Source organism: Saccopteryx leptura, chromosome 2 (genome assembly GCF_036850995.1).
Source record: "Saccopteryx leptura isolate mSacLep1 chromosome 2, mSacLep1_pri_phased_curated, whole genome shotgun sequence".
Lineage (NCBI taxonomy): Eukaryota > Metazoa > Chordata > Mammalia > Chiroptera > Emballonuridae > Saccopteryx > Saccopteryx leptura.
Window position 1 is genome coordinate 382074966 of NC_089504.1, and position 15270 is coordinate 382090235.

Here is a 15270-nt window from a genome sequence, read left to right on the forward strand (position 1 = left end):
CTCTGTTGCAACTGGAACCATTCTAGCACCTGAGGCAGAAACCATGGAGCCATCCTCAGCACCCGGGCCAACTTTGCTCCAATGGAGCCTTGGCTGTGGGAGGGGAAGAGAGAGAGAGAGAAAGGAGAGAGGGAAGAGTGGAGAAGCAGATGGGCGCTTCTCCTGTGTGCCCTGGCCGGGAATTGAACCCGGGACTTCCACACACCAATCTGACGCTCTGCCACTGAGCCAACCAACCAGGGCCAGGATTGCACTTCGTTTTGACAACATCAAGACACCTTATGCATATTTTTCTATAGCTTCACTAGTGTTAGATTTTATTTTTCCTGACACTTCAGTAAGCGTACAAGGTTACCTTATTCTTTTGATCCCAAGATAATGATATTTGACCATGGTTGTGTTAAATTATGAGTTAAACACACAACCAAAAAACTTCATAAGGCAGAAGTGATTATATGATACTGCTGTATTTTTGTTTTCTGTTTTGTGGAAACTTGAATTCAGCATTTGCCTCATACTTGCAGGTCTTTGCTTGAATACTGACTCCAGCTGTGCTTGCTGTAGGTAACTTACTTTTCTATAATTAGGTCTGCTAGGTGTGCACAATCCCAATCCTCAGCTATTTTACAAATAAGTAGCAGTGATGTTAGTGCAGAGCTGGCCAGTTGTCTGTTCAGAGATAGCTGGTGGTGGCTTTTCAATAAAAATCCCCTGGGAGGATATTTATTGATAGCTATTTCACACTTTGCTGGGCTGTGAGTGGAAAGGGCAGATAATTGGGGAAGGAGGCAAACCTTTTCTCCATGGTTCTTGTCAGATATGTGAAAATACACATTGTAAAAAAGTGAACCATGCTCTAAGAAAGTGAAAATGTTGTGGGTTTTTACTAGAAGGTTACTTTCCCCAGGGATTTTAAGTAGGCCAGGCTTGGAAGTGATGAGGATGGGCATTTGTAAATGTTAAATGTGGTTGGCTAGGGAAAGTCAAAGCAAAGAGGAGAATAAGGAGCAGCAACAGGTAACTAACTGGTCGGTAGAAACAGTGTATTTAAAGGGAAGAGTGGAGGTGTGGCTGGAGAAGAAAGTCAGTGACTTCATGTGTAGTCCCAGATTCAGAGTTTGGATTTAACTGATGAGACAGGGAAGAGCCCTTGGATGTTTCAGGGCCTGAGAGTGATGTGCATTAAGAAGATTATTACGGCTGGATTGTTTATATTGATGGTATTAGGGAGTCTCAGAATTGATGTGTCACTAGCTGTTTGCTCCCCCAGAGGGCAGAAGTGTTCTATTTCTGACTTTTTATTGCAGATTCTCTGTTCTGCTGTCTGTATTTGCAGTTTGTACCCTGTGGTTGCTTCCAGTCCCTTTCTCCAGCAGCTATTCCTGTAGTTGATTTTAATCGCTGAAATTTATCTATACATTTCATTTTCCTGATGACTTATTTATATATTTGTTTTTGTATTTGCTTCTCTCATGTAAAATGGCATTTTAGAAAAATGCTTGGCCTTTTTTGAACTTTGCCAAGCTAGCCAGAATACTACGTTTATATGTGTGATTAAACTGACACATAAATACAGGGTTGAGGAAAAATCCTCAGTCCTCACTTGCATTTATTTGTTGAATTCTAAGAGGCCTATGTCTGCTGCCAAAACCATTCTCTTTTCCTCAGTGTTTCTGTGTTTAGAACTGGTCTGGAAGCCTGGATTCAAAACAGTTATACCATTATGAAAGCAAGAGATGGTGACATTCATTCATTCATATAATCTTTTATTGCTTGTTATGTGCCAAGCACTGTGCTAGGGGGCCAATTAGAGGGATGAATAAATAGGTCTTGCTATCATAGAGTTTTCCATGGAGAGAGAAAAGCAGACAAATAAGCATTAAACAAAATATTACAAGTAAATATAATTTAAAATGTAATAATTGCCAGAAAGCAGAGGTATATGGTTTTGGTGAATTTTGCCTCAATTAAAAGAAAAGGTAAATGGTATGAGGAGAGATAAAATGGAGTCCTGATGTATATGGATATCAGGGGAGATTTTAAACACAGCTAAAAGATGAGTAGAAGTTAGCCAATGAAGTGTATAAAAAAGAATATGCCTAACTTGTGCAAAGTACAGCTTGTGCGAAGGCCCAGAGGCAGGAAAATTTTTTTTTTAAAAGAATTGGAAGCACAAAGGTATAGAAGGTTAATAACATTTTGTTGTTTTTATTTTATTTTTTAAGATTTTATTTATTCATTATAGAGAGGGGGAGAGAGAGAGAGAAGGGAGGAGGAGCAGGAAGCATCAACTCCTGTATGTGCCTTGACCAGGCAAGCCCAGGGTTTTTTTTTTTAATACTTTTATTTTTATTTTTATTTTATTTTTTTTAAAGATTTTATTTATTCATTATAGAGAGGGGAGAGAGAGAGAGAGAGAGAGAGAGAGAGAGAGAGAAGGGGGGAGGAGCAGGAAGCATCAACTCCCATATGTGCCTTGACCAGGCAAGCCCAGGGTTTTGAACCAGCGACCTCAGCATTTCCAGGTTGACGCTTTATCCACTGCGCCACCACTGGTCAGGCTGAGGCAGGAAAATTTTTGATTCTTTTGATGACCTTAAAGAGTTGTCTTAATATTAGTAAGTTATAATAGTTCTTTTTTTTTTTTTTTTTTGTATTTTTTCTGAAGCTAGAAACGGGGAGAGACAGTCAGACAGACTCCCGCATGCGCCCGACCGGGATCCACCCGGCACGCCCACCAGGGGGCGTCGCTCTGCCGCGACCAGAGCCACTCTAGCGCCTGGGGCAGAGGCCAAGGAGCCATCCCCAGCGCTCGGGCCATCTCTGCTCCAATGGAGCCTTGGCTGTGGGAGGGGAAGAGAGAAGAGACAGAGAGGAAGGAGAGGGGAAGGGGTGGAGAAGCAGATGGGCGCTTCTCCTGTGTGCCCTGGCCGGGAATTGAACCCGGGACTTCTACACGACAGGCCGACGCTCTACCACTGAGCCAACCGGCCAGGGCCATAATAGTTCTTTTTATATTTATTTATTCATTTCTTTATTTCTTTAAAAAAAAATTTTATTTTTTATTTATTTACTTATTTTTCCGAAGTGAGAAGTGGGGAGGCAAAAAGACAGACTCCCGCATGTGCCCGACTGGGATGCACCTGGCATGCTCACCAGGGGGTGATGCTCTACCTATCTGAGGCATTGCTCCATCACAACCGGAGCCATTCTAGCACCTCAGGTGGAGGCCATGGAGCCATCCTCAGTGCCCAGGCCAGCTTTGCTCCCATGGAGCCTTGGTAGCTGGAGGGGAAGAGATAGAAAGAAAAGAGAGGGGGAAGGGTGGAGAAGCAGATGGGCGCTTCTCCTGTGTGCCCTGGCCGGGAATTGAACCCGGGAATTCCACTCGTCGGCTGATGCTCTACTACTGAGCCAACCAGCCAGGTTCTAGTTAATTTATTTTTTATGTACAAGTCCCTTTTCAGACGTATGATTTGTAAATATTTTCTCTCTGTGGGTTTTCTTTGCTCTTTGATGGTGTCCTTTGAAGCACAATCTTTAATTTTTATGATGTCCATTTTATTTATGTTGCTTATACTTTTGGTGTTATATCTAAGCAACCATTGCTTAATCCCTAGGTCACAAAGATTTATATCTAGTTTTCTGTCAGACGTTTTCTAGTTGAGCTCTTATGTTTAAGTCTTACACATTTTGAATTAATTTTTGTATATGGTGTGAGGTGGGAGTCCAGCTTCCTTCTTCTGCATATGAATATCCAGTTGTGTCTGTATTATTTTAGAAAACTATTCTTTCCCCTTTGAGTGGTCCTGGCACCCTTGTCAAAAATCACTTGACTGAGCCCTGGCTGGTTGGCTCAGTGGTAGAGCATTGGCCTAGCATGCGTGAGTCCCAGGTTCGATTCCCGGCCAGGGCACACAGGAGAAGCGCCCATCTGCTTCTCCACCCCTCCCCCTCTCCTTCCTCTCTGTCTCTCTCTTCCCCTCCCTCAGCCAGGGCTCCATTGGAGCGGCGTTTGCCCGGCTGCTGAGGATGGCTCTGTGGCCTCTGCCTCAGGCGCTAGAATGCCTCTGATTGCGGCAGAGTGACGCCCCCTGGTGGGCATGCCGGGTGGATCCCGGTCAGGCGCATGCGGGAGTCTGTCTGACTGCCTCCCCGTTTCCAACTTCAGAGAAATACAAAAAAAAAAAAAAAATCAGTTGACTGTATATGTGAGGTTTTATTTTTAGATTCTCTGCTCTTTCATTGGTCCATATATCTGTCCTGTCCTAGTACACTGTTTTCATTACTGTAACTTTGCAATAAATTTTGAAATTTATGAGAGTGAGTCATCCAACTTTGTTGTTTTTCAAGATTGTTTTGACTATTCTGGGTCCTTTGAATTTCCATGTGAATTTAGGGTCAGCTTGTCAATTTATGCAAAGATGTTACTTAGAATTTTGATAGGGATTGTTAGGAATCTGTGGTTCAATTTGGAGTATATTGCCATTTTAGCAGGAATTGAACCTGGGATGTCCATATGCTGGGCCAGTGCTCTAACTAACCACTGAGACATCGGCCAAGGCCAAGATTTTTCTAAATCTCAATTCCAAATTTGAATCATTAAGGCCTCTGTATGTGCCTCGGTAGCTCTGGCTTCCTGTTGCTATTAGAGTACAATCCAGGCTCCCCAGCCTAGCCTGTGGTGACCTATGGGGTTGTTTCGGCTTATATTTGGACTCCTGGGGATCCCACCTTTCCCTTTCCCACAGTGCTGCTACCACAGTGGACTCTGCCAGAATGTTCTTTTCTAACTTGTCTTGATTGGTTCCTTACTCAGTCCCAGTATAATGGGCACCTTCTTAAAGAGCCTTTCCTGGTCACTCCTTTGAAAGTGACCCTATTGTTGGGGAAATAAAAATTTTAAAAATCTCCCAACCCAGAAATGCTTTCAACAAAGGCAGTATAAGAAAACATTTTAATTATTAAATAAGCACTAAACAAAACATGAGATGTGTCGCAGGCAATCTACTAAAAGATTGCAAAAACAGGAAATCTCACTGTAATATCTAGCCAACTAGATATAACCTGTCACATACATGTTTTCAAGGTAAATCGTAAGAAGTCCTCAGATAAGAGGACTTGACAGCACCATTTGTCACACATAGTTCATTTACCTTGTAATTGGAGTGACCGTATGTATGTGTTAGCTAGTTGGCTTTAATCAGAGGTAAGACAAACTTCGGTCTTTATGACAAGAGGTTATTTTGCACCCTATAGCAGGGAGTCTGCTGAAGTTAGGCTCCTACCCTCCCCCCAAAAAAACAGAGGTAGGGGTACTATCTCCTTTGATATTTACATTCCAAAGAGGTGACTTCTAGGTCCTTGAGAAAAGATTCCCAGGTCATAAAGCTTACAAATTGCCAATCTAGTCTTCAAAGGAATTTAGATACATTTCACAGAAAGAAAGTACAGTAGTGAGTTTTTTTTCTTTCTTTCTTTATTTCTTTCTTTTTTTTCTTTTCTTTTTTTTTTTAGAGACAGAGAGAGAGAGAGAGAGGGATAGATAGGGACAGAGAGACAGGAACGGAGAGATGAGAAGCATCAATCATTAGTTTTTCGTTGCGACACCTTAGTTGTTCATTGATTGCTTTCTCATATGTGCCTTGACCGTGGGGCTACAGTAGATCAAGTAAGCCCTTGCTCAAGCCAGTGACCTTGGGTCCAAGCTGGTGAGCTTTGCTCAAACCAGATGAGCCTGCGCTCAAGCTGGCGACCTCGGGGTCTCGTACCTGAGTTCCCTGCATCCCAGTCCGACGCTCTATCCACTGCACCACTGCCTGGTCAGGCCAGTGGTGAGGTTTCGATGTAAATAAACAAAGAAAAAATCTTATTTCCTCTTTTTTTAAAGGTTTTAATTGATTTTACAGGAGGGGGGAGCAAGAAGTATCAACTCATAATTGCTTCACTTTATTTATTTATTTGTTTTTAGTGAGAGAGAAAGACAAACAGGAAGGGAGAGGGATGAGAAGCATCAACTCATAGTTATGGCTCCTTAGTTGTTCATTCATTGCTTTTTTTTTTTTTTAAGAGAGAGAGAGGGAAGGAGAGAGAGGAAGAGAGTCAGAGGGACAGATGGATAAGAAGGGAGAGAGATGAGAAGCATCATCAACTTGTAGTTGGTGGCACTTTAGTTGTTCATTGATTGCTTTCTCATATGTACCTTGACTGGGGGTCTCCAGCTGAGCCAGTGACCCCTAGCTCAGGTTAGCGAACTGTAGGATTGAGTTAATCCCAGAGACCTCACACTCAAGCTAGTGAGCCCATGCTCAAGCCACAATCTTGGGGTTTCAAACCTGGGACTTCAGCATCCCAGGTTGACACTCTATCCACTGCATCACCATTGGTCCGCCTTGATTGCATTCTCATATGTGCCTTGACCAGGGGGGCTCCAGCCAAGCCAGTGACCTTGGGCTCAAGCCAGCGACCTTGGGCTTTAAGCCAGTGACCATGGGGTCATGTCTCTGATCCCATGCTCAAGCCATCAACTTCGCACTCAAGCCAGATGAGCCTGCACTCAAGCCAGTGATCTTGAGGTTTCGAACCTGGGTCTTCAGTGTCCCACACTGACACTCTATCCACTGCACCACCTGGTCAGGCATAATTGCTTCACTTTAGTTGTTCATTGCTTGCTTGTTGCTTGTGATGTGTACCTTGACTGGGCAAGCCCAGGGTTTCAAACCAGTGGTTTCAGAGTTTCAGGTCGACAGTCTATCCACTGCACCACCACAGGCCAGGTGAATTCCCTAATTTCAACAGGGAGAATTAAGCCTCTTGTTTTAAATTTGTCTTTGTTTTTATTTTATCTGATCTGATTTTCACTGGGTTGGTCTCTTCAGGTCTAGAATGAGAGCAGGGGCCCCATCTGCCTGGTTTATTCTGCATCCACAGTGCTCAAGACAGAATCTCCCATGAAATTGGTGCCCAGTAAATACTGAATGAATGAGTTAAAGGTACACTGACTTGATTAACTCTTATATAAGCCATTTGAAGGACATTAATGTAAAGCAGTAGAATGGGCTACTGCTTTATATACTGTGAGGTGAGTCCTGAGTTCAAGTCTCATCTAGCTCCATAGGGAAGCTGCAGATCAGCGTGTCACCCAGGTGGCCTGTGCCAAAGCCAGTATGTGACTCTGGGTCTAACTCTATCATCCATGTGCTATCGCAACCCTAAAATTTGTCAAGAATAGATTTATTCCTTTGGGTAGTACGAACGTTCATGTACATTCTTGTGCCTCCTGACCATCCAGAGTACGATCATACATGTGTAAGACGACGTTTAAAAAACAACAACAAATGTATGTTCTTGTTTCAATAAATTGGTTATCTAACAAACATGATTTTAAGTTAATAAAACTGGAACTGGTACTAATTTCAGTTTTTAGAAAAAAAACTCACTCCCGGAGGTCAGCGAGCATGAAAAAACTCACTACTCAAAGGGTTATTTATATACAACAAAAAATAAAACACAATTCTTACTCTGCTCCCAGAGCAATCTCTAGGGACAAAGAAAGGGACTGAGAGCAAAAATATTTAAAATTTTAAGCATCACGTTGTGTGTATGTCATGTGGGAATATTGACAAGTTATTTCTTTTTGTACAGTTACCTCTTTTCCATATTTAATGGTGAGGCTGTGCCACTTTTGATGAGTTTCTGATTCTTCATTTTGTCTTTTAGCACATTAGTTTTACCTTCCAGGTCTGAGGCCCAGTGTGTCTTCTGTATGTTCAAGCAGGGTGTTGTTAAATATTGCACAGGACAGTGCAAAGTGCATGGACTTTGACAGGCCCCAGACCCTTCTCTGTGCTTACCTGTTGATTCATTAATCAACATTCTTTGCAACACACTGATATACACCTTCTTTCCATCTCTTATTTACAGGAATATTTCTTGAGAGACTTTACTCTTTCTGTCAAAATATGTGATTGTTGCTTGACCTGTGGTGGCGCAGTGGATAAAGTGGATAACCTGGAATGTATAGGTTGCCAGTTAAAAGCCCTGGCCTTGCCTGGTCAAGGCACATATGAGAAATAACTACTATGAGTTAATGTTCCCGCTCTTATCCCTCTTTCTCTTTCTCTCTCCATCCTCTAAAATCAATAAATAAAATCTTGACAAAAAGGGGGGAAAAAGATATATGATTGTCTAGTGAAAGTGGCTGAAACCTCTGAAATGATCACTTTATTGTGGTTGGTCTACAGCTCTTTTTTATAGTTTATTTTCTCTCTGGTTGTGAAGCATATTCTTTTTGTGGAGAAACATTGAAGAGAAGTGGGAAGTTAGCATTTTTGTTCCTCTCTTTCCTAAGCATTTAGTAAAAAAAAGCATGGATTTCTCTTCCTCCCATATGTATATGTTTTTCATTTTAACTTACTGGAAATTTAGCCTGATTCATAAGTGATATATTCCCCTAGAACATATTTTGGCAAATATGAAAAAGCACAACGAAAAAATTTAAAACCACTGGTCATTATGTCTCTCAAAACTAGCAACATTTTGATATATTTTCTTACAGTATTTTCTCTGTGTATGGTAATTCAGACCATTCTTCTCCTGACTTTATAGAACATTTTTTTGTTTGTTTTTGTTTTTGTTTTTTAGTGAGAGGAGGGGAAGCAAAGCCAGGCTCCCACATGCATCCCGACTGGGATCCACCAGGCAAGCCCAGTAGGAGTCGATTCTCTGTCCATCTGGATTCCTTGCTCTGTTGCAACCGGAGCCATTTTTTAGCACCTGAGGCAGAGGCCACAGAGCCATCCTCAGCGCCCTGGCCAACTTTGCTCCAATGGAGCCTTGGCTGCGGGAGAGGAAGAAAGAGAGAGGAAGGAGAGGGGTAGGGGTGGAAAAGCAGATGGGTGCTTCTCCTGTGCGCCCTGTCCAGGGATCAAACCCTGGACTTCCACATGCTGGGCCAACACTCTAACACTGAGCCAACCGGCCTGGGCCCTATTGAACATTTAGAGCGTTGTTCTGTCATTGCTTATTTTTGGAAAAATATGTATATTATTTTTAATGTCTGTAATATTAGGTAAAACTATATGAAAGCATTGTTTTTTATATATATAGTTCACAAATGGTTAAATATCTGCTATTTCATGCATGATTTAACCTAATATTTCATCAATTGATTGAATCATTTAGTCTCCTAACATTAAACAGATTTCCAATTTTTAATTAGTATTTACAACACTGGGATGAAAGTATTTTATGTAATCTTTGCCCGAGTTTCTAATTATTTCTTGTGTGTGTGTGTGTGTGTGTGTGTGTGTGTGTGACGAAAACAGAGAGAGGGACAGACAGGGAAGACAGACAGGAAGGGAGAGAGGTGAGAAGCATCAATTCTTTGTTGTGGCACCTTAGTTGTTCATTGATTGCTTTCTCATATGTGCCTTGACCAGGGAGGGGGGGGGGCACAGCAGAGCAAGTGGCCCCTTGCTCAAGCCAGTGACTTTGGGCTCAAGCCAGGGACAATGGGGTCATGTTTATGATCCCACACTTAAGCCAGTGATCCTGCGCTCAAGCCGATGAGCCCGCGCTCAAGTTGGCAAATTCGGGGTTTCAAACCTGGGTCCTCTGCATCCTAGTCTGATGCTCTTTCCACTGTGCCACCGCCTGGTCAGGCTCTAATTACTTCTTTACAATCATTCATAGAAGGCACATTGCTAGGACAAAACCTGTTGACTGTTTTCAGATGAGAAGGTGCTTTTCTTTTAGGCCTGTGTTGTCCCTTTGTATGTGTATTTTTAAAATCCAGGCAAACAAGACCCTGGCCGGTTGGCTCAGTAGTAGAGCGTCGGCCTGGCGTGCGGAGGTCCTGGGTTCGATTCCTGGCCAGGGCACACAGGAGAGGCGTCCATCTGTTTCTCCACCCCTCCCCCTCTCCTTCCTCTCTGTCCCTCTCTTCCCCTCCCACAGCAAGGCTCCATTGGAGCAAAAGATGGCCCGGGCGCTGGGGATGGCTCCATGGCCTCTGCCTCAGGCGCTAGAATGGCTCTGGTCGTGACAGAGCGACGCCCCGGATGGGCAGAGCATCGTCCCCTGGTGGGCATGCCAGGTGGATCCCGGTCGGGCGCATGCGCGAGTCTGTCTGACTGCCTCCCCGTTTCCAGCTTCAGAAAAATACCAAAAAAAATTCCAGGCAAACAAAAGGAGTTTGCTTGCTTTCTTTTTTTTTAATTTTTATTTATTTATTTATTTATTTTTTACAGAGACAGAGAGTAAGTCAGGGAGAGGGATAGACAGGGACAGACAGACAGACAGGAACGGAGAGAGATGAGAAGCATCAATCATTAGTTTTTCATTGCGCGTTGCAACACCTTAGTTGTTCATTGATTGCTTTCTCATATGTGCCTTGACTGCGGGCCTTCAGCAGACTGAGTAACCCCTTGCTGGAGCCAGCAATCTTGGGTTCAAGCTGGTGGGCTTTTGCTCAAACCAGATGAGCCCGCGCTCAAGCTGGCGACCTCGGGGTCTAGAACCTGGGTCCTCTGCATCCCAGTGCGATGCTCTATCTACTGCGCCACCGCCTGGTGAGGCTTTTTTTGATCTTTTAATTGGAAAACCTGACATATTGATTATGTAGACTCACTGGCCTTTTATGTTATTGGTTTATTCTGAATGTAGGCTGATAATTTTTTAATCAGTTGAGGGTATTTTGGTCTTATTTTCTAGGTCCAAAAGCTGCTTTGTATGTGCCCAGTAGATTTCCATGGAATCTTCCAATTAGATGAAAGGCGGAGAGATGCAGTGATTGCGTTGGGCATTTTCCTCATTGAATCTGATCTTCAGGTAAGTCGTTACTAAATTGAAAGTGTTTTATACAGTATAAAAGGGAGGTGTAATTAGAATTTAAATTGATACCTACTTATGTTTACCTAAAGCAATACTAGAAGAATTCATACAAACTTAGTAAAAGTAGTTAGCGGTAGGCAGGGCAGAGTAGGTGGAACAGGTGGGAATGAGTCTTTTTTTATTTCCGATGGCTTTAGGTGACCCCTGGGTTTTGGTTGTTCGACCCCCGCCGGGGTCGCGACCCACAGTTTGAGAACCGCTGCACTAGAAGCAAGTCTCTAAGGCAGCCCGTTTTCTAGGAGAGGTGCATTCATCTCCACTTTTCAGTGGAAGGAGTGTTACAGATCTTAATAGTCATATAGTCACAACCACCACATGTTCTTTCAGTATTTTAGAGCATCAAATAGTATTCCCTTTCTCTGGAACACACTTACCTAATTTTTAACTGGAGCATCTATAAATAGGGAAACAACCAAAAGAGCCAGTAATGGGAGGTTATAAAGTTATATTCTGATTGACTAGTTTGGAAACTAGAAAGAAGTTAATTTTCATTGGCCAGTGATGGCTATGAAGTCTAATGTTTAATTCAAGAAAAGCTAAATGAAGCAGAATATTAAAACATAACAAACAAAAAATAACCTAGGGTTATGAATAACAACAGAAGCATCATGAAGTTTAGAAGCATGTGGCTGTGAGCTTCTCTCCAGTCTAGAGAAGATCTGATCCTGGGGCCCACTGAAGGGTTTGAGGACAGTTTTGAGCGTGAAGGTAGTTTTGAGTGTGTGTGCATGCACATACTTCTTCTGGGGGAGCCCTTGAGGGCCCAGCCCCCAAGAGGAGACCAGAGCCAGGCTGAACACTAAGCTCTAGAAGAACAGGTTTTAGCCCTTCCCTTAGGCACTTGTGGTACAGACTGTCAGGAAACAAGAAGGGTGCGACATCATGTGAATGTTCCTCTGTAAAGGGATTAGGATGTGGGTATACTTTGCTTTAGGCTTAATTTATACTAAAAAGCTACCAGTCACATATTTTATTAAATGTAATCCTTTTTTTTTTATAGCACAAAGATTCTGTTGTTCCTTACCTTCTTCGACTTCTTAAAGGTCTTCCAAAAGTATACTGGGTAGAAGAAAGCACAACTCAGAAAGGCAGAGGTAATTTTATGTGATGTTTTCCTTGAATGCAAAGAAGAATATGTATGTTCATTGTCTGTAAGAATCAAATGCTTAATTATATTAACACATCAGTTAGGATGCTTCTACCTGGTTCCACTTCTGGCTGTGGAACAACAGCCTGCCTGCAGCCACATGGGCTATGTCTGCTCACGTTGTCCAAGGCCTATGGATGAGGGAGGGAGAGGGTAGGGCTAAGTAAGCCAGCTTTCCATTGCACTTTTTTTTTTTTAATTTTATTACCAAGCATATTAATTTCTTTTTTTTTTAAATCATATTTTTTCCCTTGATTTTTTTTAATTTATTTATTAAATTTAATGCAGTGACATTGATAAATCAGGGTACATATGTTGAAAGAAAACATCTCTAGATTATTTTGACATTTGATTGTGCTGTGTACCCCTCCCCCAAAGTTAAATTGTCTTCTGTCACCTTCTATCTGGTTTTCTTGTGCCCCTCCCCTCCCCCAACCCCTCTCTCCTTCTTCACCCCATCCCCCCTCCCCCCACCCCCCACCCCTGTTGCCATCACATTCTTGTTCATGTCTCTGAGTCTCATTTTTATGTCCCTTCTATGTATGGATTCATATAGTTCTTAGTTTTTTTCTGATTTACTTATTTCACTCCGTATAATGTTATCAAGGTCCATCCATGTTATTGTAAATGATCCGATGTCATCATTTCTTATGGCTGAGTAGTATTCCATTGTATATATGTACCAAAGCTTTTTTTTTTAAAATTTATTCATTATAGAGAGGAGAGGGAGAGACAAAGAGAGAGAGAGAGAGAGGAGAGACAGAGAGAGAGAAGGGGGGAGGAGCTGGAAGCATCAACTCCCATATGTGCCTTGACCAGGCAAGCCCAGGGTTTCGAACCGGCGACCTCAGCATTTCCAGGTCGATGCTTTATCCACTGCGCCACCACAGGTCAGGCTGTACCAAAGCTTTTTAATCCACTCATCCTCTGACGGACACTTGGGCTGTTTCCAGATCTTTGCTATTGTGAACAATGCTGCCACAAACATGGGGGTGCATTTCTCCTTTTGGAGCCGTTCTATGGTGTCCTTGGGGTATATTCCTAAAAGTGGGATAGCTGGGTCAAAAGGCAGTTCGATTTTCAGTTTTTTGAGAAATCTCCATACTGTTTTCCACAGTGGCTGCACCAGTCTGCATTCCCACCAGCAGTGCAGGAGGGTTCCCTTTTCTCCACATTCTCGCCAGCACTTATTCTGTGTTGTTTTGTTGATGAGCGCCATTCTGGCTGGTGTGAGGTGATATCTCATTGTGGTTTTAATTTGCATTTCTCTAATGATTAGTGATGTTGAGCATTTTTTCATATGCCTATTGGCCATCTGTATGTCCTCTTTGGAGAAGTGTCTATTCATCTCTTTTGCCCATTTTTGGATTGGATTGTTTGTCTTCCTGGTGTTGAGATTTACAAGTTCTTTATAAATTTTGGTTATTAACCCCTTATCAGACGTATTGTCAAATATGTTCTCCCATTGTGTAGTTTGTCTTTTTATTTCTGTTCTTGTTGTCTTTAGCTGTGCAAAAGCTTTTTAGTTTGATATAGTCCCATTTGTTTATCCTGTCTTTTATTTCACTTCCCTGTGGAGATAAATCAGCAAATATATTGCTCCGAGAGATGTCGGATAGCTTACTGCCTATGTTTTCTTCTAAGATGCTTATGGTTTCACGGCCTACATTTAAGTCTTTTATCCATTTTGAGTTTATTTTTGTGAGTGGTGTAAGCTGGTGATCTAGTTTCATTTTTTTGCAGGTAGCTGTCCAATTTTCCCAACACCATTTGTTTTTTTTTTTTTTGTATTTTTCTGAAGCTGGAAACAGGGAGAGACAGTCAGACAGACTCCCGCATGCGCCTGACCGGGATCCACCCGGCACGCCCACCAGGGGCGATGCTCTGCCCACCAGGGGGCGATGTTCTGCCCTTCCGGGGGGTCGCTCTGCCACGACCAGAGCCACTCTAGCGCCTGGGGCAGAGGCCAAGGAGCCATCCCCAGTGCCCGGGCCATCTTTGCTCCAATGGAGCCTTGGCTGCGGGAGGGGAAGAGAGAGACAGAGAGGAAGGAGGGGGGGGGTGTGGAGAAGCAAATGGGCGCTTCTCCTATGTGCCCTGGCTGGGAATCGAACCTGGGTACCCCGCACTCCAGGCCAATGCTCCACCGCTGAGCCAACCGGCCAGGGCCTTCCCAACACCATTTGTTAAAGAGGCTGTCTTGACTCCATTGTATTTACTTACCTCCTCTGTCAAATATCAGTTGTCCATAGAACTGTGGGTTTATTTCTGGGTTCTCTGTTCTGTTCCATTGATCTGTATGCCTGTTCTTATGCCAGTACCAGGCTGTTTTGAGTACAATGGCCTTGTAGTATAACTTGATATCAGGAAGTGTGATACCTCCCACTTTATTCTTCTTTTTTAAGATTGCTGAGGCTATTCGTGTTCTCTTTTGGTTCCATATAAATTTTTGGAATATGTGGTCTATATCTTTGAAGTATGTCATTGGTATTGCATTGAATTTATAGATTGCTTTGGGTAAAATAGACATTTTAATGATGTTTATTCTTCCTAACCATGAGCACGGTATATGCTTCCACTTGTTTGTATCTTCCTTGATTTCTTTTATCAATGCTCTGTAATTTTCCGAGTACAAGTTAGTCTCCTTGGTTAAGTTTACTACTAGGTACTTTATTTTTTTGGTTGTAATTGTGAAGGGAATTGTTTCCTTAATTTCTTAATCTCTTTTTTTTTTTTTTTTTTTCCGAAGCTGGAAACGGGGAGGCAGTCAGACAGACTCCCGCATGCGCCCGACCAGGATCCACCCGGCATGCCCACCAGGGGGCGATGCTTTGCCCCTCTGGGGAGTCGCTCTGTTGCAACCAGAGCCATTCTAGTGCCTGAGGCAGAGGCCACAGAACCATCCCCAGCGCCCGGCCATCTTTGCTCCAATGGAGCCTCGCTGTGGGAGGGGAAGAGAGAGACAGAGAGGAAGGAGTGGGGGAGGGGTGGAGAAGCAAATGGGCGCCTCTCCTGTGTGCCCTGGCCGGAAATTGAACCCGGACTCCTGCACACCAGGCCGACGCTCTACCGCTGAGCCAACCGGCTAGGGCCTAATTTCTCTTTCTGACTGTTCATTGTTGGTGTATAAAAATGCCTCTGATTTCTGAGTATTGATTTTATATCCTGCCACTTTGTTGAATTCATTTATCAGGTCCAGTAGCTTTTTGACTGAGACTTTAGGGTTTTCT

At 43.0% G+C, this 15270-nt stretch overlaps 1 protein-coding gene and 1 non-coding gene across 2 annotated transcripts in view; one reads left to right on the plus strand and one right to left on the minus strand.

Moving 5' to 3' along the window:
- PI4KA (phosphatidylinositol 4-kinase alpha) overlaps positions 1–15270 on the plus strand; it is a 131423-nt gene that overhangs the window by 7586 nt on the left and 108567 nt on the right. The window contains exons 2-3 of the mRNA XM_066365440.1: positions 10714–10830; positions 11894–11987. Coding sequence (XP_066221537.1) covers positions 10714–10830; positions 11894–11987 — 211 coding nt within the window. The remainder of the gene's footprint in view (positions 1–10713; positions 10831–11893; positions 11988–15270) is intronic.
- Positions 2923–2998, minus strand: TRNAD-GUC (transfer RNA aspartic acid (anticodon GUC)). The gene has a single exon. It is a non-coding gene; the product is annotated as a tRNA-Asp (tRNA).